We start from the raw sequence: 22,857 nt of genomic DNA, 5'->3' as shown, positions 1-22,857 counted from the left end.
CTTGATGTGTTGGTTAGTGCTAATACAGCTAAATAGTTTACATTTTCAACTTGATGTTTGTTGGTACTGTAAATTCAGGTCCCTCACACACTTGGGCACAGGATTTTGATGAGGAATTCTCAGTGGAGTCTAATTTTCTTTCCCCATCTGCCTGAGTCAAAGGCAAGGTGAGCAAATTTCCTTTTGCAGGGTAATTTCTTCTTCTTGTCCAGTTTGAAGGTAATTGAGCAGTAGGTGCTGACAGCCACCCTCAGGATGAACATGAAGTCCAGGGCTCTGACCCTGAGGCTCTACCTCTGCTTCTCAGTGTTTATCTCAGAGTGGACTTCTCCCTCTAATGTGATCATCTTTTACCATAGCCTCAAAAAGACATTCATAAAGACATATTACTTAGAAAGAAATACCACCACCACTACCCCAGTCCCAGGAAATTATCTCTATCTCCACTGCAGTTTGTAAAATCTTAAATCCCAGCAGTAAGATTTTCACACACATAACCTGACCTCTATTTTTGGTCTTTACTAGTTTTGTCATCCCCCTACCAAAGGGAGTGAGTTTAAAAAGAAAGGAAAAAGAAGACCAACTCTCATACCATGAAAACAAGGAGAAAAAAAAGCAACAATATGTTAAAATGAGATGTTTACATTTTAATTTATCTTCCAAATTACTTTTTAAAAATGATTTTTTTTCGATAGATATAAAATTTCAGGTTTTGTGGGTAATTCATGTATGTTCTTAAAGTACTCTCAATTTAGCTAAATTGTTTGGATCAATTTAATATGGGGAAGGCAAAACCCATGATAGTTTTAAAAGATAAAGCTAAAAAAGGAAGTTTAAAGTCAAATGTGTATTTAAAGTCAAATGTGTTTTATGTAATGTGACAATTTTCTTTGTATCACTTGACTCTGTATCAAGTTATAAGTCAAACTTTCAATATACTGAATGCCCATTAATAAAGATTTCTAATTTGGGTTTTTGAACAGTGACATTTTTATTAACCTGACTTGGGATGTCCAAAATACTTTTGAAACTGGGGATTAGATCCATTAAACTATACCTTGCTTGTCTAATCAAGAGTAAATTGTAACTTGCCCTCACTGATCAAGCTCACTTTAATTGTTCTTGCAAATTGCATACTCTCCAAGCTTAGACATACCACTAGACTCCTTTAACTACTCATTTGGATAACACCTCTGATAGTGGACCCACGTTGAGTTTCAACGGATGACCTTTCCATGTAAACTTTGACCAAGAGCTCCACCCTCAGATCATGTTAATGCTGCCATCTACTGAACATGTGTCCCATGAAGAAGCATGTAACTCAGATATGCTTGCACAAAGCAGCAATGACCTCACCTTTTTCCGGCCTCCAATCACCTTCCCCTGAACCCCTGACCTATACTCTTCACCCATAAATATCCAGAGCTTGTCACCTTGGGGGAGGTGGATTTGAGATTTGTTCTCCCATCTACTTGCTTGGCTGCTTCGTGAGTAAGGCTTTTCTCTGCTGCAGATGTCAGCATTTGGCTTGCTGAATGTCAAAGAAGCCTGGTTCAGTAACACTTTCACTTTCAGATCCCTTAGAATTATTTCATTCCCTTATTAAATAAATATTTATTATGAGCCTGTAGCATTATTATTAATAACATTAGCAAATGTTATTAAGAGCACTATATTGGCCACAGGATTTACAGATATGAGCAAGATCCATAAAGTTCCTGTCCTCATGGAACTTAACTTCTGGTGGAAGAGACCAAAATCAACCAAAAAAGCGAAAGCATGCATAGCATAATGTCAGGAAGTGATAAATGCTCTGAAGACAGTGATGATGCCGAGTCAAGGGCGAGACTGGCTCAAGTGGAAACGCTTTAGACAAGGTGAGTAGGGAATGCCTGGCGAAGATGCAGAGACCTGAATGAAGGGAGGGAGTGAGCCATGAGTTTGCTTCTACAGGGAAGAACAAGCCTCCAGAATTATTTTATGACTACTGGAGAATCCAAATCTAAAGACCTAACTTGTGAAATAACCAACAGTAGAAGAACAAACCTAACATTTTTGAAAGATAAAAATCAACTTCCTGTCTTAGCATTACAAATCATGGGATTTGAAAATCACATAGACATAAACACCCTCTTATATGGATCCCTGCCAGGAAAAATATGAATCCTTTACCAAGCAAATTACATACACAGATAAGAGTGAATGCTACCAACAAGCTGTTCACAGAAAAGAAAAATATTCCTAGGTCACAAAGTGCTAGAAAACAAATTTTCTTCAAGGTTTTGACAGGCTTCTGGACATCTGCAAAAGTGAAAACTGGGAGAAAATCTGCATGATTAAACACTAAACAATGAAAGGAAGTCTCAGCCTGTATCCCAGCCCTGAGATGGAGTAAGCCCTGCTTCTGCACAGAAGGCATTTCCACCAAACTAGACTCATCCACTCCACTCATCTGGTTTGTGGTTTTAGGCCAAATGAACTCTATATAACTCTTTATAAAAATATATCCATTTTTGAAATTAGTATTTATTGAATCAGGTAGTCTATAGTACAAAATGTGTACTTAAAAATACATGTAATAATTGACAAGTCCCACAAGAATTTAGAAGTATGACAATATATTTTCATCCAGATTATGTTTTTCCAGAAATAAGATAGTCTTTTAATTTTCTATTTTTATAAATTCTGTCGAAAATATTGAAAAGTAAAAATAACTATTAAAATATGAGTCCCTTCTTTTGTTTTTCTTAAGCAAAAAGATAAGCATTTTATTTACTCAATTATATGGAAATAAACCTTAGCAAGAATATTATAGAGATAAGTTTTCATATGTGCTCAGTGAAATCTCTAAATTTTTTATAATATTCCACTATTCTCCTTTAGGTGTCTCTATTTTAATTCCCAATGAATTTAAAGTTAATGTAAATATATTAAAATTAAGAAAATGAGCAGAAACAACCTAATATTTAGAGAATTAGGAAGGCAAAAATTTATATGTGATCAACTTCATATTATGTTTTTTTTCAGATTTTCCTAGATCTACTCAGGAATATATTACAGACTTCATGAAGATGATTACTGCTTCACACTAAATCATATTGTGATGACAATTAGGCTGAATGCAAGTTACACAAGAGTTAATGCTAGAGTTAATCAAAGATGGAGGAAACCAGATTCTTGAATGCAGTTTAGTGCATTTATTAAGTACGGGTGGGCACTGTTACTCCTACTTCCAATGGCTTCCCAATGCTCAGAGGATCCAGGCTAAGCTTGTTAAGCTTGCAGACAAAGACTCTTGAAATTTTAACTAATCTGTGTCTCCTGAGAAGTCTCATGTAATTCTTTCCCATAGCGCACTTTCCACTATAGTCATCCAGAATACCCACAATATGAATTGTCATGATTCCTCTCTTTTTTTAAAAACATCTTTATTGGAGTATAATTACTTTACAATGGTGTGTTAGTTTCTGCTGTATAACAAAGTGAATCAGCTATACATATACATACATCCCCATATCCCCTCCCTCTTGCGTCTCCCTCCCTCCCACCCTCCCTATCCCACCCCTCTAGGCGGTCACAAAGCACCAAGCTGATCTCCCTGTGCTATGCAGCTGCTTCCCACTATCTATCTACCTTACATTTGGTAGTGTATATATATCCATGCCTCTCTCTCGCTTCGTTCCAGCTTCCCCTTCCCCTTCCCCGTGTCCTCAAGTCCATTCTCTACATTTGTTGATGTTGTTCTTTCTACCTTATTACTCTTTCTCCACTTGGTAAAATTATTTTCATACTGTTATACACAGTACCAAAGTCATTGCTCCTCCATGAAGAAAAACATACTGTTATCATTGTACTGCTTACTATAGGGCTTACCATTCTGTTCTAATTGAATGTTTGCATTTAGGTTGCCCCTAATTGGCTTTAAGTAGGGCCCTTCAGTGTGGAAACATTTTTTCTCATATTTACCTACCAATTTTCATAAAAAATTAAATATAAATTACATTTTAGAGGTATTTATGAAATAAAGAAATGACTTTTCAAAATCAATATCCCAAATAGAGCAAGAGACATTAAGAATTTTAGTAAATAACTGAGTTATAGAATAAGTATTAGATAAAATTAATTGTACTGGAACAGAATATGGATTTCCGAAGAGTTTCACCCCCCCAACTTACGACATAAGTATAGCTTTCAAACATTGGAAAGCAGTCTATTTCTTTATCCGATGTAAGTTTAACCCCAATTAGATTATATCTCAGCTGTAGCTGAGAGTTTGGAATCTTCCTCTGTATCGGTAGGAGAAGAAGAAAGAACAAGAAAAAGAGCCTCTTATCCCCAAAGCAGTTTGGAGATGGTGGAAAGGAGGGTACTTAGCAATTCAGCTGAGGAAATGACGAGAAGGAAATTGTTTTGTGTCTCAGGAACCGTGTGGAATTCCAAGATAAGAAAAACAGTTGCTAATTCGAGTATAAAAGCAGGAAACATGATATACTTATTTCCTTTTATGCAAACACAGGTATATGAGGGGTTGTGTGAAAATTATTTTTCTCTTGCTGAACCACAAAGACATAAAATCAAAGTGCTTCTTTTGGACATACTGGTTTTTCTTCTCGCTCTTCTCTTCCTTGTGGATATTATGGCTAATAACACAACAAGTTTAGGGAGTCCATGGCCAGAAAACTTTTGGGGTAAGATTTTCTTTAACTGTTTTTAATTTAAAATTAGGATACAGAGAAATGTACTGCCTAAAAGTTATTGAAACATTGGAAATCTCTGAGCCATTTTGTTTATGGTAAATTGATTACCTAAAGTTTTCATAGATTTATTACAAAAAATTTGTTCATATAAAATGTCCCTAAAGTGGGCTATGAAGTCATTCAAGGAGAATCTGGGCAACACATATAGATTATGGCTTGTGTTACAAAATAATGAGAAAATAATAGGAAATGCTAATTAGAAAACAATAAGAATAAAACAGAAAAAATTTGTAAGTCATTGCTGTTTGGCAGTTGATAATCGATTTGTTGGAAAGTTAAGTTTTATTTGTCTTACAGTTATATAGATTATGTACCTTGATTAATGAAACTGAGAATTTCTATAGAGATTATTTTAACTTACTTTGTCAATGTTATATCCTTTAATTTCCAAAGTGAATCTAAATAATAAATCTGTACTGAAGGAGTGTGATGACATGATTAAATAAGAAATCATATTATGAAATTAGATGAAAAAACTGTAATAGAACAAGTGGAAATAATACCACAAATAACATTATAAAGAAAGCCTATCAAGGGGAAAAAAGGAACATTACAACAGTAGCTTTTGGCTGGGTTCAGACACAGCCTCTAGTCAGTTAGCAGCAGCAGGATGGAGCTGAGGTCAAAACCACGAGTCTTTCAAGGCTGGAGACACAGGGAGGAAGGACTGAGACATGAGACATGAAATTGAGATGGATGCTTGGGTTCAGGGAAATTTTAAAAATAAAGGGGGCAAGTGGAGTTAAATCCAGAAAAAAAACTTTAAAGGGGATAGAGGAATTTATGAAGAGATCGATAGCCCTATTTATTGGTCCAGGACAAATGTTTCATCTTCACAGAGAACTATTTCAGACTTTTCGTTGTGATTCCAAGGTACGTTTTGGGAACTATCTGGTGAAAAATGAGCAGTGATGCTGCCTGCTCTGAACAACCTACCTGGTCGCCCACCATCGCAGAAATCTGCATGGAAGGAATTAATTAATTCCTTTTTACCATCAACATTTATGTTTGTTTCAAGTCTCAAAATGAGGGATATTAATAAACATCATAATGTAATTATTAAAAAATTAAGAAAAAGAAAGTAAATTATACTTGCATATTGTAAAGAAAGGCTTTGGTAATAAGTTATTCTATGTAGAAACCAATAGACAAATCTTTGAATTGTGGGAGTCTTACTTATATAGGTTTCTTACAATACAGTTTGCTGTCCTTCTTCACAGAGAAAGTGAATGTGCTAAACACACGCTAAAAAATAGCTAGAGTGTGTTTACCCTAAATTCATCATTGTAAAAATAAATAACTATATAGATTATTCAAAAGTAAAGTAATTCTTACTGCAAAAAATAATCTGCAAAAGCCAAATCAATATTTTTCAGGCCATTCAAAGTTAAATTTCAGGTTTACTTAAAGACTTAAGGAAAAAAAATCATTATCTACTGATTAAAACATGGATAATAATCATAAAATAAACCTCAATTAAAAACAGAATGTTTAATTGGAGTCTATTTACCAATCCTGAAAATTTTTTTTAATATAGAAATCTATGCTTAAGAAAGAATTCAAACTTATTGTTCCAAAGATAGTTCCTAGTCTTTCTTTATCTTACTTTGTGAATACAACAGAAAATAGATGGAAATAATGAAAACCAGGAAGGGGAGTGTTACCTTGATAAGCATTAACAAAGCCAAACAAATACGTTGAGTAGATATAATGTTATAGCGTTTGATGATATGGGGAAAATATATAAAAGATCACATTAATTCTTCTGGGGTTCAAGAAAATATCAAGTGTAAAATGCAAAAATGTAAATGTGAATATATGAAATGTAAAAATTTCCTAAAATATAAATGTTGATCTTGTAAATTTTTATTTCCTTTTTGTATCTAAATTGATATCTACATCACTGTCTCTGCAAAAATATTATTTGAAAATCTTATAAAGTACAGTGCAATACATTGCCTATTGCTTCCAAAATCAATTGTCTGCTTGACACTTTGAATTCAGAGAATAGAGAAAGAACAGTTTAGAAAAGCAAAACTTGTACATTTAACCATATGAATTTCCCAAACTTAGGCTGCATAAAAGTTGTTTTCCAAATATAATTTTCCTGATTTACTTTAATGAATGTTGAAAAATAAGATAATGATACCGGGTCATTACCAATAGTGATAGCTTGAATTTTTTTGGTGATCACCCATTAAAACTTATTAAATGTTGTGCAAACATTACAGTAATTAGTGCAAAGGTGGGCAATAAAGTTGGCCTGAGAGTGAAAACACAGCTGAAGACCACCACCTTGCATTTCTCACTTTTGTTTTCTTTGATGCAGTTCCCTTCCCTACAAACATCCCCCATGAAAGCAGCAGGAAACATAACCTGTGAAATTTTGCTGCACTCTGCTTTAATGAAATAGACAAGTGTTGTTAAACTTGGTTAATTTTTGTATTCAGAGTCTTAAAGAAAACTATTTGGTTATACTTCTTGCCTTACCACTTGTGTTTTTCCCTTTTGGCTAGCATTGTGAAAAATTGGGGAATTTATTGGTTTAGGAACTTGCATTTATTCACCTCATTGAATCCTCATCAAAACTATAATGTCTGTCCTCAAGAAGATTACACTCTTGGAGGAGGTTATGTGTCCATAAATATGCAAATATATGCCTATACTGTCATGGAATAATGCAAGATAATGTACATTAAAATGGCAATGATTGTTATGAGTTAGAAAGACAAATATGGCAGAAATGGTCCCTAAATCCTCCTTAGGAAAAAAAATGAGGCTTTATCTGTTCCTATAAATCAGATGAGTTTCAAATAGGGAAACAATTGTAGGAAGAACATTGTAGTCATTCATTTTTCCTACATTAATTTATTAACTCATCCTTTCATCCGTTTATCTATCCAGTTCATTAGTTTACTCAGAAGAACTGACTGACCACTCCTTATATATTAGTCAATGTGTCAAGTGCTAGTGCGATAAATAAGGCATAGTTGGAAATTTCAGGGAGTTCAGAAGTGTTATCAGCAAATATGCAGAAGTAAAAACACACAAGACGTATTTGTGGAGAAGTGTGAATGACTTGAGAAAGATTTGTGTAGTTTTGAAAGTCACTGTAAAAGTTTGACCTGATGTAACATAATTATTTTCAATTTACTTACTTCAAGTCTCCCCACTTTCCTCTTCCTTAGGACTTTTCTCTAAAGTTGGAAAGGGACAGTGGTGGTAGCTATACACTATCAAGGTTATTGGAAGGAGAGGGCCATTGTTTCTTGATCAAGTTCTGGTCTCTGCTGACTACTGATGTGTATTTCTCATCTGCTTTAGGGGAATTGCCCTTTTTTCTTACCTCTGCTGCTGAGGGCTCTTACCATAAAATTTGACTCGTACGGTCTGTGCAACATTTGCTAATGTCATGATTTTTCCTTTCTGGTCTACTGGCTCTTATTCATGTACTTTTCCTTCTGTCTCAGTGGCGCAGAACAATGTTGAATGTTCTCGCATAACCCTGGAGCTGTGGGAATTTGGACTGTATATCAGACCCCTAGACCTGGATATACAAATGTCCACACTTCCTCATTCCTCCTCTGCTTTTCAGGGACCCAGAGTTTCTCAGAGGGGATTGTCATCTTTCTCATCTGGATCCCTCTAAGAAGCTGAGAATGGATACCAATTTCTCTGGCATTCCCTAAATCAATCTGTAGCTCATCACAGGCAGAGATGGAGTGATGACCCCTTCTCCAGGACTCTTACTGGTCACATAGTCTATAGCCCTTCTTCTCTCTCCTAAACATCTCCTCTTTACACTGCTTCTGAAAGTTTACTTGTTATGGATTGAATGTTTATGTCTCCTCCACCGTTCGTATGTTGAAGCTTTAACCCCCAATGCAGTGTTATCTGGAAATAAGACCTTTGGGTGTAATTTGGGTTAAATTAGAGGGTGGGGATGCCACGATGGGGTTAATGGCCTTAAAAGAAGAGGAAGAGATAGTGCTCTTTCTCTCTCTGTCTGCGTGTATGCACTGAGGTAAGGACGTGGGCTCTCTCCAGAACCTGATCATGCTGGCACCTGGATCTTGGATTTCCTAGACCCCAGAACTGTGAGAAATAAACATCTGTTGTTTAAGCTACCCAGTCTATGGTATTTAAAGGGCAGCCCAAACTGACAAGGATATGACTCGTAGGCCGTGGTTTATTTTTCCCAATACAGTTCATTATAGTAAAAAGGTATGGTCTTAAGTCCTTTAGGCTCTTAGCATTTTGAAACTGCAACAAACAAACAAAAAAACCCAAACACTTTTCTCTGTCTCACATTGTCTAGTGATTGCAGTAAAACAATTGGTTTTCAAGACTATCATCTATTCTATGTACTTAATAATCCTATTACCAATTCTAAACATAACTTTTTCTTTATTCTGGGTATCCTTGATAACAGCCCTAATCCTCTACCAGATAATTGAAATGGAGGATTGTTAGTTGATTTGTTGGGCAATCAAGTGCAGTCAAGGGCAGAAAACCTTGGTTAATAGCTGAAAATTTTATTCCTTAACTTGGGGAAAAATATGTCACTTAGAGATCTACCTCAGCATATGGGAGTAGGTTGTTTCCAGAGAGGTTGGGGAGGGAGAAAGCTTTGCTGGGCATGCACCCCAAAGATGTTCTTTATATTCCCTCTTCCCAAATAGTAAACAAATACTGATTATATTTCAAATTCATATCTTTAATTTCCATTTTAAAAACTCTTGGACATTTCATATTAACAACCTTCTAATTACTTCCTTTATATCAGTTACCTAGGAAGTTTGAATAACAAATGCTTTTCTTTAAAACTGCTGTTTCTCAGTTCCATAGAGAGAAGTTTGAAGATTCATCTCTCACTGAACTCCATGCTCAGAGACTATGATTCAGTAGGTATGGAGCAGAACCTAGAAGAATGTATTTTTTGATAGGTTCCTGACTTTAGAACTTCTGCATCTACATTAATGAGAGAAACTTGCCTATAGTAGGCTTTTCTTATAATAGCCTTGTCAGGTTTTGGTATCAATGTTATGCAGGTTTCCTAAAACAGGGTAGGAATTGTTTTCTATTATCTGGAAACATTTGTGTAAGAGTGGCATTGTTTATTGTTTAAATGTTTGAAAAAATTCACCAGTGTAATTATCGGTAGTATTTTTAATAGGAAGGTTTTAAATGAAATGTCAATTTGTTTAACAATATTGGACTACTCTACTGCTTCTTTGATTGCTTTAGGGCAGGAATTGTATTTTCTAGGAATTTGTCCGTTTGAAGTAAATTTCTAAATGTGTTAATTTAAAGTTGTTCATGGTCTTCTCTCATATGTTTTTCTAAAATTTATTATGAAAGTGTTCAAATATACAGAAAAATTTGAAGAATTTTACAGGGAATATCCATATACCTACTGCCTGGATTCTACTATTAACATTTTTATAATATTCATTCTATCTACTAATCTATTAGTTTATATTTCCAAATAAATTGCAGATATCAGTACACTTCCCCCTAATTAATTCAGCATGTATATTATTAACAGGAATTCAAAATTTTAAGTTTTTTTTTCTTTTTAAGGTCAAACGTACATACAATAAAATGTGTAAAATGATCAAAAATGAAGTGCACAGATCATAACTGAACATTTGCTGAATTTTGACAAATACATACACACCTGAGTAACCCAAACCCCGATCAAGATACAGAACATTATCTCCAGCCCAAAAGTTCCCTAATGACACTTCCTAGTCAATCCCTGTCTACATCATCCCCAGAGGAAACCACTAATATGTATTTATTAAAATATCTATGTATAAGTGGACCTGTGCAGTTCAAACCTGTGTTGTTCAAGGGTCAACTGTGTTTCTATCTTTGTGAGGTCTACTTTTTTTCCTATTTGCTATTACTCATAGGGAATAGCTCTTTGGAAGCCCAACTCAGAGTCTAGAATATTTCCCAGAGTCTATCCTCCTTGGTATCCCCTGAAATCCAGTCTTTGTTTTCTAAGCCTACTGAGATTGCACAGAGTTCTACTCAGGTTTTTTGCCTCTTTTGCCTCTCTTTACAGATTACTGTAGGAGAGATTTTCTTTTCTCTTAGAATTTGCTCCCTCAGGGTCTCTGATGGCTTCAACCAGATTTAAAAACATATTTTGGATCTGTATTTTATAATTGGTCCCAGTGGTTTGATACATTTTTGTCACACACAGAAAGTGATGGTCTACCTTGTTCCTTCTGAACATAATTTAACTTACCTTCTACTCTAACAATACTGTTGACTAATTATATTCAGAGTATGACTTATGCCTTGTAACTTTGGTCAAAACTATTTCCAAATCTCCCAGATTTTTCCTTACTTGTCTTATAATTGAGTCTAGTTTCCAGTAATCCAGAGAGAAAAAAGAAAATCAAGGGTGGCAGTTAGGCATCAGAAGTGGGACAGGATAAAATTTAGATAGGGCAGTCAGGGTAAGCCTCAATGAGAAGGTGACATGTGAGCAAAGACCTGAAGTCACCCTATCAGATGGCTGATAAAAGAGTTTCAGGAATAGGTTACCACAAGCACAAGGCCCTAAATTGGGAGCACAGCTGATGTGTTTAAGAAATGGCAAACGGTAGTGTGGATGGAGCTGAATGAACCAGGGGAAGAGTAGTGATGAGCACAGATAATTGAGAACAGGTCAAATTGGAGCTTTAAGGCCATTTGGGAGAGTTTACATTTACTCTGGGAGAAATGAAGGGTTTAGAACAGAAAAGTGATGTGATTTGACTAATACTTTCAAAGGTTCACTCTGGCTACTATATTGAGAATTGAGCAAGGAGAGAAGCAGGAGCCAGATAGAAGGCTATAGTAATAGTCCAGGTCACAGATGATGCTGACTTGAATCAAGGAGGTAGCAAAGTAGATAATGAGAAGTTGAATTGTGGATATATTCTGAAAACAGACCCAATAGGATTTTCTGGGAGATGAGATACACATAGGAAATACTTATTCTTTGTTTAAATTATTGTAATTAAAAGTTTTCTGAAGCTTAAATATAATTCTTCCTAAAAACGATTTTTGCTGAAGTCTTATTGTCTGAACCATCCTCCTATATACTCTAAGGTACCAAGAACAGCATAGCCTACTTCAGTGGTAGCTAAGCTTAATGATTCTTACAATTGGAAAAGATTTTGTGAATTGATCAATGTTCTGTTGTCAAAGATAAAATCACTTTTCAGATATCAGAACGATTCAACTCAAGGCCACTAGATGGTGACCTCTACTAAATTTTGACACTAATGGACAGAATTCTAGGTATGGGTAAGATTTATTGAAAACCAGATTCAATATTAGAACCTTAGAATTGGAAGGGACTATAGTGACCATTATCATTAGGCCAGGAAGGATCAAATGACTTGGGAAAGTTATACAACCATTAGTAATCATAGCTGTCATTTATTGAGGACTTATGTGCCAGCCTCTTGGTAGTTCTATAGACACACGTTACAAAATAGGATAACAACACTTAATTTATATGCTATGCCCAGCTAATGTTAGAGTTTGTTCCTTTTTTCCTTTAAAGGGAGATCTACCTTTTCTAAGGCAATCATTTGGTCTTTTTAGTTGCATTATATTGTAATTACATGAAGTAAAATTATTTCCCCTTGATTCTACATTTTAAAAGTTTCTATTTTCTTTTTTTTTCTTGAAATGAACCTTATGCCGCTTTTCTCTATAGATTAACCTTTTGGAATATTTTGTTTGTCAGAAGAGACCGTGGTAGAGAGGCTCAAAGGGCATATACACTGAGACCATGTATAGGAACGCTTGTAAACTTTAAATCAAAATAGTCGAAATAAAGTAAATATGTCTCTTTAATCTTATCTGTTATACCTGCTTATATCCTGAGATATTTAGAATCTTCCATCAGACCCTGGTGGTTACATTGGTTTATACATAAGAGCAAGGACATGTACTTTGCAAACTTGAGTATTTGTCTTTTCACTTTATGTCATACCTGAGTGAAAGCCCCCCTGACCAGTGCTAGTTGTCAATATTCAATTATTAAAATAAATTGTGTTAGTTCTACAACATAAACCTTAGACTCTGTTTCAATATCAATAAAATTAGGAGATTGTGGGACTTCCCTGGCAGTCCAGTGGTTAAGACCCCACGCTTCCACTGCAGGGGGCACGGGTTCAATCCCTGGTGGGGGAACTGATATCCTGCCCACCATTCAGTGCAGCCAAAAAAAAAAGTAAGAAATAAAAAATAAAATTAGGAGTGTGATCTGAAACATTTATAAGAGTTTGTTTTAATTGAAACCTTGTATCTCTGATTCTATATCTGAAGTTGTTGATATTGAAACTTCTCCGGTGGAGACTGTTGATTTAGGGAAGTATAAGTGTAGAATACATAATAGTGCCTTACCATATTTTCCCCAAGTATCTCTGTCCGTAACAGGCTACTAAATCTGGTATTAAATTGATACAATTTTTATGTATTTTCACTTTCATTTTAGATTAATATTTTCTTAGAACACACCAAAGAAATAAAGCATTTCCTTAATTGGGTTGTTTGACAGTTAAGTGATATAGTACACTTAAAATAGTGGCCGAGACCTATAAATAAAATTAATCAAATTAGAAATGCATATTACTGTTTACCACAATAATAAAATAAAAAAAGGTTTACATTTTATAAACCATATTCCTCCAAACATCAAAATTTTCTTAATCACAGTTTTAGTGAAACCTTTCTAGCTTGGAATAATAGAAGTTCAAATTTAAAAGGAGCTTAGAGTTTACCAACGAAGTGTCTACCCAATGCATTATTTTCCTACTCAAAGATATAATAACATTAAGATGGATCATAATATATCTTTCATTCATCTATTCTAAAAGGAAGACAGAATATCTGAGTGAGTTTACTCATATTCTTTGATTAAAGTGTTTCTCACGGTAATCAACTCATGGAATCTCTGGAGTATAAACTAATGAATAAACTCAGGGAAAACTGATGACAATATACAATAATAAATTATTCAAATTATGTGCAATATGCCACACAAAAACAAAGATTGCCCAAAACTCTCTGAAATAAGGTAAAATTAGGTATTTTTCTTAACCAAAGAACCAAATTTAGCAAAATGCCTGGACTCATGTACTTATTTGGAAAGAAGACAGAGGACTGGGTTTTATGAAGTATTTGAGTAGCTCATGATTTTTATTTAGCTCTTTTCTAAGAGCAACTGAAACAGTTTTTTCAGTGAAATCCAGAATTTAGGTAGCCATTATAGCAACACAAAACTTAAAGGAACTTTATAATGATTATACTAATAATTAAAATTTGATCCAGCAAATCTATTCTCTGATAAACTATTATGGCATAAAATGGCAAAGAGAAGTAAGTATAATAAAGTGAGCAGATGCTAAAATTTCTAAAACAAAATTTAATCTGATTATTAAATTACTGCTAGAAAATAACATTATCATTTATATCATGGGAGCAAGAGCATCTAAGCCTCAGTTTATCACCATTACCCCCCTCAATGTCTTATTTCTAGGACATTAAGGGTTATGATTCTTTGGAATAATTTTTACATTCTTTTCACTTTGGGTCTCTCATGACCAGGTTTTTTCCTATTCTTACTACAACTTCCCAGATTAAGCCATTATTACTGCATGTTTGAATCATTGCTTCACTATCCTCCCTGTTTCTCTACTTTCAGTCTACCACAGATATCACTACCTGCTCCATCTTCATCCTTCTTAATGGGTAATTTTGCTCAAGCTTCTTCTTTGTCCACAGTGGAGAGGTTGAACTTCTTGGATAAGTACTCATGGTCTTCCATCATCTGACCCCCCAACTTGTTGCAGGTAAAATGGCCAATGACCCACTCATTGCCACATCTAAAGGACATTTTTCTTATTTTAAGTCTTCTAGAATGTTAACTCTACTAGGGCTGAGACTTTATTTTCTTCCCTGCTCTCTCTGTACTTAGCAGTACTTGGTATCTAGTGGGTGCTTCATGTGTTAACGAATAGTAAATATCTCTGGGGCATCTGGTTGCTAATCAGTACTACCTAAAATTCTCTCCTCACTTTGATTCAGAGCCAGTAATCTCTCTTGTCTCCGTGGACTACCCTAATTAGCCCTTCTTTGTTTCCCTGGTGTTGACTTCCACCACCGGTTAAATTCTGGTTTTCCTGGAAGTTTGTTCTCAACTCGCTTCTATAAACATATTCCTTTCCTTTAGTAGAAGTGCTTTCCATGGATAGTTGAACTCTTGTAGCATGAAGATTCCCAGTTTTGCTTCTCTTTAAGCTCCATATTTATTTAACCCTGAATTCCAAATATATATCCCAGGGACACACAAATTCAACATCTTCCTAATATCAGCTTCAGCCCCAGTTCTACATTCTCACATTTCTTCCCTGTTTGGATGAATGATACTAGTATCCACCTATCCACCCTCACCTGCCCACGCCAGAATCTAGGAGTCATTCTAGATTCATCCTTTCCTCAGTGTAGCAAAATGTGTTTTTTTTACTGGTTGACTGTGTGTGTGTGTGTGCTTGTGTATGTGTGTGTTTGGTTGATTTTTATTTTTAGAAGGTGAAGGTGGTGAGGGATTGTATGTCCTTTGTTTTAAATTTTCTTTTGTTTTGAAGGATCCCCAAGTTTCCCCTCAATCTTGCCTCTTTTCTCCTTCATTGTGTGGTTCCCCAAAAGCACCTATCCTTTTCTTTGTTTCTATTTTTAAACAGCTTTAATGAGCTATATTTCACAGACTATGTAATTCACCCACTTAAAGTATACAATTAAATGTTTTTTTTAATAGTTACAGAGTTGTGTGACCACCACCACAATCTGATTTAAGAACATTTTGTCCTTCAAAAAGAAACCTGTCCCCATTAGAGGTCCCTCCCATTCCCTTCCATCTCACCCCCTTGCCCTAGACCATCACTAAGCTACTCTCCGTCTATACAGTTTGTGTGTTCTGGACATTTCATGTAAATAGAATATAAAATATGTGATCTTTTGTTCTTGGATTCTTTTCTTCCCTACAGGACGATTACTTTCCAACACTGCCTCTTCCCATACCTATATTCACTTGTAAGTCTGTTTCCTATAGTCAGCGTGTTCATGGACCAGTTCACCTTTTTGTATTTTTACAGTATTTCCAGAATTGCCCTTCTTCTCCATGATAGCTTATGGTAGAAGTATGGGAGATAATTTACTGGTTTCTTCTTTCCATCATTTATTTTTAATTTACTGGTTTCTATTTTCCATTGCTTATTTTATTTTTTTAATTAATTAATTAATTAATTTTTGGCTGCATTGGGTCTTCGTTGCTGTCCACGGACTTTCACTAGTTGTGGAGAGCGGGGGCTACTCTTCTTGCGGTGCGCGGGCTTCTCATTGCGGTGGCTTCTCTTGTTGCGGAGCACGGGCTCTAGGTGCACAGGCTTCAGTAGTTGTGGTTCGCAGGTTCTAGAATGCAGGTTCAGCAGTTGTGGCACACGGGCTTAGTTGCTCCAAGGCATGTAGGATCTTCCCGGACCAGGGCTCGAAACTGTGTCTCCTGCATTGGCAGGCAGATTCTTAACCACTGTGCCACCAGGGAAGTCCCCCACTATTTATTTTTTAGGTAAATTGAAGTTTGAATTTTTTTTCTGTTTTCTAATTATGCTGAAGGCATGGTTTTGTATATTTTTATTTGGTCATCTTGTTTTTCTCTATTGTTTTGTAGAAGAAACTTTGGAAAATTCTGGTTTACATGGTTTCACTGCCTTGGCAGACCAGATTTTCTATAATCCCTTTTTTAGGTTCCAAATTTTGGGGCACTGATAAGTACAAGTTAATGTGGAATTTTACTGTATTATCAATAAGGCTAATTTTAGGTTCTGACTGTGTTTGTTGCTTTTTCCAGAGAAAGCCTAACTCTATGAAATTCCAGTCTCAACAGACTGCACTTTAAGGCTATGACAATATTATATTGATGACAGACATTTTTGAAGAACAATACTGGGTCTAGAAGATCTGTCATAAATCATCTTGTATTTCAGAAATCATCTTCTTAGTATAAAGAATTTATGGCTTAGATTTGACATAAATAGTTGTTTTAGAGGATTTTGATATAAGCATTTGTGATAATTGTGAAAATAGGACATAACAAATATAGTCTTACCACAGGAGATAAATGTGACAATATAAGGTGGAAAGACACTAAAATATATCCAAAAATTAAGGAGCAATGATTATTTTTTGTATTTGTTAATATTGGTTTGTTTTGTTATTTCTGCATCATAGATTTTGTGTATACCATCATAGATTACAACAATAAAATAGAGAGAACTTTGGCAATCATAAAATCTAAGCCCTTCATTTGAAGAAAGTAATTAAATAAGTGAGTCTAAATAAATTTTATAAAAATCACACAGTATGTTAGGAATAGAGCTGAGTTTGGCACCCTAAATCAGTTATCTTTTGCTGTGTAACAATCCACCCCAAAACATAGTGACTTAAAGCAGCCATTTACTTAGCTCACAATTCTGTGGCTGGCAACTTGGGCTGGGGTCAGCTTGATGGATTTTCTGTTGGTCTTCTTTCATGGACCACACTCAGTTGTTGGGTTGACTGTATTTAAAATTCAATGCATACTGAGTTTTCCAAACAAAAATTTTAAAATTATATCCAGGTATCAGGAAAAAATAGGTTGAAATGCACAGAATTTGAGAGAGAAAGACAGGCTTTGGGATAGTGGGAAAATCAACATGGCTTGTGGGTTAGATCATGGGGTAGAGGGTCAGTAAGTGTGGTGGGTGATAAGGCCAGAAGGGTCTTCTAATATCCAGCATGTCTTTCGATTCAATGCAGGGTCTCTGCTACCCAGTTTTATTCAAGAATATGTTTTTAGTTCACAAGAAGAAGCGATAAGGTAGAATTTCCATTTGGGAATGGTATTTTCCCCTCCTTGCAACAGGAAATCTGGACAAATACAAGTTCTGTGAGTTGGAGGATACTGGCGTTATAGCAGAGATTCCATGGGGATTCAGGGGACAGGAATTTCATGATCACAAGGGCATGATAACAGCATGAACCAGGTTGGGAACCAAGAAAGAGCTCAGTAGTCTGCATAGGTCATGTCATCAATGAGTCAAAGATATAGGTGACAGTCCAGGAGTTCTGGAAATATGACATAAATCAGTCAGCCCCCCAGGTGGTTCTAGCCCAGCACTTCCTGTCTCAGAATGAGAACAGGAAGTGAGGCATCATGCAGCCTGCAGGTGGAAGACATTGGTGGGGCTGATGAAAGCAGACAGAGGAAAAGGCAAAGTCAATGTGACTATGAAATTTTTTATCAATTTTTGGCACATTAGTTGCTACTGTAACTCTAAGGGAAATAATCTCTGGACTATATTTGCAACTCCATAAAATTTATAAGCTAAAGAACAGCTTTTTTTAAAAAATGAGACTTTTTAATTACTAATATTTTAAAGATAATAAAATAGCATAAGCAATATGGAATGTTACAGTTTAAAAAATCTCATTTTGTATCCTTTATTCTTTTGCTTTGATAAACGGAAGCATATCAACTTCATTTATTCATATCCACCTAGTACCATCTTCTATTTCCCAAATCCAAAATCGAAGTTAATCATGTAATCCATAGTAACCATTTGTATTTTGCCTGTGTATTTAGTTGGACACCTATTTACAAAGCAAATTGCCTCTTTGTTTTCTTTGTTTCAGAGGGTGTTATAATGTCCTTCACAGTGTCCATGGCAACTGTACTTGTAATTGGAGGATTTATTTGGGCTTTGTTTGTTTGTTTCTCTCGAAGAAGAGCCAGTGCCCCCATCTCACAGTGGAGTTCAAGCCGGAGATCTAGATCTTCTTACACCCATGGCCTCAACAGAACTGGATTTTACCGCCACAGTGGCTGTGAACGTCGAAGCAACCTCAGCCTGGCGAGCCTCACTTTCCAGCGCCAAGCTTCCCTGGAACAAGCCAATTCCTTTCCAAGAAAATCAAGCTTCAGGGGCTCAACTTTCCATCCATTTCTGCAAAGTCCACCACTTCCCGTGGAAACTGAGAGTCAGCTGGTGACTTTCCCTTCATCCAATACCTCCTCCACCATCAACACTTCCCACAGTCTGGGCCGTCCTGATTTCCACTGGTCCAATCACAGTCTTCGGATTGGCCTTTCAACAACAGCTCCACCTGCCTATGAGTCAATCATAAAGGCTTTCCCAGATTCCTGAGTAGGGTGCTTTTGTTTCTGTTTCTCTCTTTTCTTGTCTTTTATTGAAAGGAAATCACAAATAGGCTAAACAGAATTTTGAGGACATGGCCCAAATGCCTAATGAGTTTCTAACCTGAAACAAGCACACACAAGTTGGACATTACAATGTAAAACACATTTTCTTTGAACACATCTTTTTTCTTTGTCTCACAAAAGAATAATATTTTTCCAAATAGTTGTATATTTATGTATTTTATATTCGATGTGAGAATTATTAAAGATAGTGATTCTTACCTAAGAATCAGCTGGATACAGTATATATATTTTAGACTAAAACTAAAAACTTTAGATATTTGTGGTTTACAATCCTCATTTGCTGTCCAGTGTGACTATAAAGGGGAAGAAATCACTTAAAAGTGTATAACTTTTTTGAAAAAATTTTCTATCCTAAGGAATTTTAATTTAATTTTCTTTAGAAAGACAAGTGAACCACATTACCATCTTGGATTTTTGATGGATTATATGGACACAAAATGACAGAACATAGGAGATTCTAAAGTTCCTTGATTCCACTCATTTATGAGAAGTGAGGGAATCAAGCAAAGGAAGCTGAACTCAGTGGGTGCTGCAGAATACTATAATAATTCTGACTCTTATTTTTCCCCCAGGCCCCTTTTGTGCTTTCCCCAAGAATAGTTACCTACATCACTGAGGCAAAATCCTTGTTTTTACTCACACGGTGATTTAACATTTCTTTACTCTTGTGGTTATATTGTTATAAAAACAACAACAGCAAATCCAATCCATCTGATCTAAAAACAAATTTTAACACTGAGCTTACTTTTTTTTAAGGGATAAATTTTATTTCTTACATTTAAAGCTAGCAACTGAGAAAGCACATTATCTAGGGATCTTCTGCAACTTCACAGACAAATAAGGAAGGGTTAGTGGGGAGAAAGTCTTTCAGCCAAATAGGTGTTACAACCATGGAAAATCCTCCTTCCTGGATGGACTCATTGGTCATCATCTTTTATTTGCTTCTCTATGAATTTCAACTTCAGCTTCTGTGAAGAGTCTTTGCACAAAGGTTAAACTATGTCAAATGGTCCTTGGTGCAGATAGTTATTTAAGGAGTCCACCTCCACAGGTAGCCACCCTTCTAAAGGAAGAGAGCTTCAGTGGCCAGATGCCTGTGGCTGCCCTTTTTCATTTAAGGACACGAGTTCACAGGATTATTACTCAAAAGACCTGTGGTTTGTTTCTGATAATGAATATTTAGCTTATGTTGCTGTTTGTTTCTCTGAACATTGGAATTTTCTGTGAAGAAAAATGTACTCTCATTTTAGTTTCTGCAATGCAGCTGTCCCAGCTAATAGTGTCTGAATATGGCTCAAGAATGGAATAATTTTTACTTAATAAAAGATTCTGTATAGCATTTTCTTTGTTTTTTATTTAGCTTACATTTTCCATTGTTCTTCAAGGACAATTATGCTAAAAGATGTCTATAGTAAATGTCTATAAATAGATGCTCTCTAATGCAATATACCTGAAAGAAGAAAGAAAGAAGGAGGGAAGGAAGGAAGGACAGAAGGAAGGAAGAAAAGAAAAAAAAAGTTCGCAGGATAACTAATTTGTTGTAAGTTGTTTCTGGACAAACTTGGCAGTTACCTTATAGCCACGTAAGGTTTTAAGAGATCATTAATTTAGTAACAAGTCTATCTTTTGCTTGTGAGTCATCCTTAATGTTTAACATGAGAAGTAAGCAAAGTGTATGGTTTTTGTCTAGAATTTATGCTGGGAGTAAAAACTGCTTTATGTCTCTCAAATGAGGAAAATGAGAGCAGAAATCCCCTGGGTATTTAACCATCTGGCAGAATTACTGCCTCCTCTCTCCCCAAGTTATGAAACAATCAAAATGAGTATCTTGTAAAAATTGTGCAATGTATGAAATGTGAAATTAAAGCAAAAATTGGAGACTTTTTTAGTTGTATTTGTTTTATTTGAAATATTTAGTTGATTACAGAATAAAATTAAACTGGTGTCAATTTTGATTCAGAGTTTATTTATTGAATAGCCTGTGACTATTTCCTATTTATTTGGTATTTTAACTCAGTTAAGACAAGTCTTTATAAACTATTCCAGAGACACAAACCTTACTTTATCTAATAACGTATAAAAGAAAAAGAGTAACATCACAAATAAAAGAAAAAGAATTTTCAGTGTATTAATACAGATGTAAAAATAAGTAAGTTATTTGTTAAAAACATTAGATTCTTACCTCGCTAGGTCAACAATTCCAAAATTATTTAACTTTTTTAGAGAATAAACTTTTTTATTAAGATATAATTGGCATATAACATTATATTGGTTTTAAGTGTACAACATAAAGATTTGATATATATATATATTGCAAAATGATCACCACAGTCCAATCTAATTAACATCCATAACCACACATAGTTACTTGTGATGAGAACTTAGAAGATCTACTCTCAGAAACTTTTAAATATACAATATGGTATTATTAACTATAGTCACCATGCTGTACATTACATCTCCGGGGTTTATCTATTTCAGAACTGGAAGTTTATACCTTTTTTGATGACCTTCACCCATTTGACCTCCCCTCCCTTCCCCTGCCTCCCATGTCTGGCAATCTGTTCTCTGATATCAGTAGAAAGTCCCATTTATTCATTTGGAATTTTGCTTAATATATTCATGTCTTGAAGAAACTAGAAATAAACTTTTTGAAACTAAGAAAAAGAACCTTAGTAATACATGAAAATCACAAGCAAAAACTGAAGAGCTATAGAAGTGTCTAGTTTTATTGCAAGTGGTGGCTGATTTACAGATAAGGAAGAAAAAAATCAAGCCAGAAATTTCGAAAATTAATTAGCTTCTGAGTAACGGGAGCAAAAGATGGACAGTTTGCTTATCTTTCATAGTGTGAGAGTACAGAACACACTCTTTTGTCTGCCAAATCCTCTGCTAGTCTGAAAACCATATTCCTTTCCCTGACTATCCACATGATTATGGCAGGAACAATCACTGCGTCAAATGTAACCTCATAAATTGGTCTAGGAAAAGGCATCTGACCAAGCAAATCCAGTTGTCCTTTGCAAAGGATATTGTGGTAGGGATCCCAAGAAAGGCCGATATCTCTCAGATGCTTAAAACTGTAAGAAGTAATTTTAATTTAAAAGCGTTTTTTCTGCCACATGGTAAGAAAGAGATCAAACTGATCCACAGAGAGAAATTGAAAAAAAAAAAAAGGAATTGCCAATGGATTTGAAATTCTTAGTCCCTGTAGCTCCTGAAAGCTGGCTGTATACACCCCTTGCCTTCCTAAGGCATGGCTAATGAAATCTTTCTTGGATTCGACTGAATATCACAACAGCTTTCTAGCAAATTCTCATTTTTCTATAAACCAAATTGGGTTAGACTAAAGTAACTTACCAAAAAGGTTTCTAACTAAACAGATATTTAATATATACTGCTTTATCTCTGAAACTGTTAAATTGCCAAATATGGGCATAAGCATATTATGAGAAATTATATTAGCAATTGCTAGTAAAATTAGAGTATCTATCTTAGGAAAATAGGCATGTAGACAAAAAACAGATTATATAGCAAATGGTAGAAAACAGAGGAAATAATGAAAACTAAAAAGTGAAAGCATAAGATCAGAATTCAAATAAAATCAATTACATTCTTTACAAAATTAATTCAGGTGAGATAAACACAACACAAAATAACAGCTTCTATTGGATGAAAAGAATTCCAGCTGCAAGCCAATTGTAAGTCTTGCCTAAAATGAAGTGATTCAGAAAAGTTGAAAGTATAGGCAAAGATATACTAAAG

At 35.2% G+C, this 22,857-nt stretch overlaps 1 protein-coding gene across 1 annotated transcript; it reads left to right on the top strand.

Moving 5' to 3' along the window:
• Positions 1-4,621: 4,621 nt before the first annotated feature.
• On the top strand, positions 4,622-21,037 carry MYCT1 (MYC target 1). Its single transcript, XM_082633963.1, has 2 exons — positions 4,622-4,688; positions 18,504-21,037. Exons 1-2 carry the CDS (start codon positions 4,637-4,639, stop codon positions 19,013-19,015), a joined length of 564 nt encoding a protein of 187 aa, XP_082490089.1. The 5' UTR covers positions 4,622-4,636; the 3' UTR covers positions 19,016-21,037.
• The last annotated feature ends 1,820 nt before the right edge of the window (positions 21,038-22,857 follow it).

This window comes from Mesoplodon mirus (genome assembly GCF_964341445.2).
Source record: "Mesoplodon mirus genome assembly, chromosome: 10".
NCBI classification, from domain to species: domain Eukaryota; kingdom Metazoa; phylum Chordata; class Mammalia; order Artiodactyla; family Ziphiidae; genus Mesoplodon; species Mesoplodon mirus.
This window is presented reverse-complemented; position numbering and strand designations above follow the sequence as displayed.